Source organism: Panicum hallii, chromosome 8 (assembly GCF_002211085.1).
Source record: "Panicum hallii strain FIL2 chromosome 8, PHallii_v3.1, whole genome shotgun sequence".
NCBI lineage: Eukaryota > Viridiplantae > Streptophyta > Magnoliopsida > Poales > Poaceae > Panicum > Panicum hallii.
This window is the reverse complement of record NC_038049.1, coordinates 14416343-14419733: the sequence shown is the minus strand read 5'-3', so window position 1 is coordinate 14419733 and position 3391 is coordinate 14416343. Positions and strand designations below refer to the sequence as shown.

The 3391-nt window shown below is 43.1% G+C and overlaps 1 protein-coding gene across 1 annotated transcript; it reads right to left on the bottom strand.

The window, feature by feature from the left end:
- Positions 1–434: 434 nt before the first annotated feature.
- On the bottom strand, positions 435–2697 carry LOC112902963 (myb-related protein A-like). The gene is made up of 2 exons (XM_025972165.1): positions 2372–2697; positions 435–1298 (listed from the first exon to the last, which is right to left on the bottom strand). The coding sequence occupies exons 1-2, from the start codon at positions 2532–2534 to the stop codon at positions 649–651; spliced, it is 813 nt and encodes a 270-aa protein (XP_025827950.1). The 5' UTR covers positions 2535–2697; the 3' UTR covers positions 435–648.
- Positions 2698–3391: the final 694 nt, after the last annotated feature.

The following is a 3391-nucleotide window of genomic DNA, read 5'->3' as shown; positions in this document are numbered from 1 at the left end:
GCCTTGTTTCGCTGTGTGTACATTATAAACATAACGTAAAATCATATCGCCGAGTACGACTACGCAGTAATTTTTTTTCCTTTTACAGCAGATAGAAATTCCTTACGAAGCCGTAAGTAGTACGTGTAAGATCGAAATGCAAAATAAAAAAACTCGATTAATCCTTACTGGGGCAACAACATTTGGTTTTGAAATCACAATTTAAACATATGGATTCATCTATATTTTGCACTATTGAGCATGATTCATGAACATAGAGCCGGAAGGATCTACCTAGTATGTCACTCCATGCATGTTTCGTTTTCTAGAGGAGTACAGATAATATAGAGACCATGCATGAATTTTGCTGCAAAAACTCTGAACTCGTTGGATCAGATCACCAACTAATCACAAGATAAACAACACAATACTTCAGTAGACTAGGCAATTAACACTGAACGAATTAACCATGTCTTGCTTATTTTATTGATCGATCAGCACATGATCACAATATGCCCTAATAACCATGAACGATGGTGCTCTACTGCTCTAGCCCTGCATACTTCTGAACTAGTGCATGCAATTTAATTAGTGATGACGCCCTAAGAAACAACACCGATCAATACACTTGATTGATCACCGGCCGATTGGTCTTCCCGAGAACATAATTTATGAGGACACACCGACGCCGAGGAAGTCGATGAAGGGCACGTCCTTCCTCTTCAGAGGCTCTTCGCCGTCGCTGGCATGGTAATCCTTCTGCCGGTGTTCATGGCGGCCATGATGGTGGCCGATGTCCATGGCCAGCGCTTCTCTTGGTGAGGAGAAGGTGATGGAGACAGGCGGCGCCGGCTGCTTGTTGCCGCTGTAGCTGTACCTCGCCGCCTCGTAACTAGGTCCCAGCAAGCCCTTGCTGCCAGTAGCTGTGCCAAACCTCTTGAACAGCGACGTGGGAGGAGCAGCCGCCGGCGAGCTGAACAAACCGCCGCCGCCTAGCTTGGAGAAGCCGAAGCAGAGCGAGCTCGTCGCCGGCAAGCCGGTGCCGAAGGAGTGGTACGCAGAGGACGGCGAGGAGGAGGAGCTTGCGGTCGCCCTGGCAAGGAGCCTGGAGCGCTCGCGGCTGCGGCGCGCCATGACGACGTGCCAGTGGTTCTTGACGGCATTGTCCGTGCGGCCGGGGAAGAGGCGGGCGATTAGCGCCCACTTGTTGCCGTGGGCGCGGTGGGCGTTGAGCAGCCGCTCCTCCTCCTCCTCCGTGAACGGCCGCTTGTTGATCCGAGGGTCCAGCTGGTTGAACCACCGGAGCCGGCAGCTCTTGCCTTGACAAAAACAAATTGTTTTCCACACAAATTAGTATGAAAATTAACAAATCCAATTGTCATGTCAGGAGATTATTATCTGAATTTAATTAACCATCTAGTAGTTAAGGAATGGCAAGATTAAAAGAGAGTGGCCATAGAAAGGCGTTTGCTAGCAAATCTAATAATTGCAAGCATGGCATGAGGGGTGAGTGAAAATTTCATTCCAAGTGGGTGTAGGTGATCCACTCTTGACACATGCACTTGTGCATGGGTCAGATGAGCCAACGGTGCATGCATGTTGGATTTGTTTTAGTTTTACAGAAACATGCATGCTTGATCTTTTCCTTCCTTTATTATACATATATTTCTAGAAAAAAGAATTGGATTTTAATTTTTAATTAGATGTGGGGAATAGAATAAAGATGCTTCGTATGACTTAAGTGGTCAAAATTGAGGGAAAACATGTCCGATATGAACATATGATACTTTTCGTTCTACTTCTTTTTAGAGATCATCTGCAAATAAACACTTGATCCATTACTATCAGAAAAAATAAACACTTCGATTCAATAAAGATTAAAATTCTAATAATTGTTACTCTTAATTCATCTCGACTAAATACGTTGTACTACTGTCCCGTTATGCTAATGTTTTTTAATTAGCTATATGAAACAGAAGAAAAACTCAGAACTACTGATCACACGAACTTTTTAGATTCTGTTATCTCCAGGATATCTTCTCAAATTAACTAACAAAAACTCACACAAAGATTCATGCTCAAATCATTTGGGTGTCTGTGGCTTTCTCGATGTTGTGTTCCGATTGAAGCATGTGCTTGAACAAAATTATTTCCCCCACAAAGATATAATACACACGCATGATATGAAATCTTTTTCCCACAAAATAATATGATCAAATTAAAGAAATGAATCAGGTAGATCCATGGTTGGATCCAAGGATGCACATGATCCCGGACACAAAATCAACAACACATGCACGAAATCCTTATGGTGGGGCAACTTCTTAACGAAAAACGAAAGCAAGGTAGGAGAACAAACACAGAAAACAGCCGATCAAATAAACCAACCAACCTGATCTCCCCTCCAGCTTCTCAGCAATGGAGTTCCAGTTCTGCGGCCCGTACTTTTCGACAAGCTGCCTCAGCTTCTCGTCCTCCCCAGGCCGCCAGTGGCCTCTCGGACATGATGACGATTTGGCGCCATCTGACGTGTTTGTTGTCGACGAGGATGCCATCTCTGCCAGGAACAAGAAATCTGATGCTAGCTTGACTAGCGAGCTTGATCGATGTTAATTTCGATGAGCAAGGCGAAGAACAGTTGTGTATGATTGAGCTTGCTATTTTCTACAGACTAGTCAAAAGCTACCTAGGGTGTGTTTAGAGAGAGAGAGAGAGGGATAGATGAGAGAGTGTGAGATAGAAGGCCAGGGTGTTTGCCCATATATACATGTACACACGTTGGTCGAAATGGCCTCTAGGGCTTTGATGAAAGGTCCCTTTAGTTTAGTTTCACACGACAAGAGGGCTGTGGGGTTGCTTATGTAATAATGTGTCAACATGGCATCGCTCTCTCTCACCAACTTGTCTCTGCTGTTTGGCTATTTGCCAAAGACCACTCTTCTCACAACTCTCATCAAACACAAACCTATCCCCGATTAGTGGCTTCTATATTGTACTTCTTGTCCAACTTCCCTAGCAATATTCTCCTCAATGAAAGATACCATCAGTATTTAAATAGGTGGATCGCATATAGTTGTCAAATAATGTTGTATGTGTTGTTTACGCTGTTATACTTTATGGAAAGGATCATGACTCAAGAGAAAACTAAATGGGCCAATGCCATGCATAACTAGCTTAATGCTGCAGAACAGCTATGTTTATAGATGTGTTGCCGATACATAGAAAATACAAGAACTTCAATTGTCAAGGCTAATTTGTATCTTGAATCAAAGTTTACATTACATGGTTATTTTAATAATTCCTTTCATTATATTGTCCTAGCTAGGACAACCTGCTGCCAAATCAATTGTGCACACCTTTCTTCATAGACAAGACAAGCACATGAAATTAGTTGTATATTACTTTATTTTTG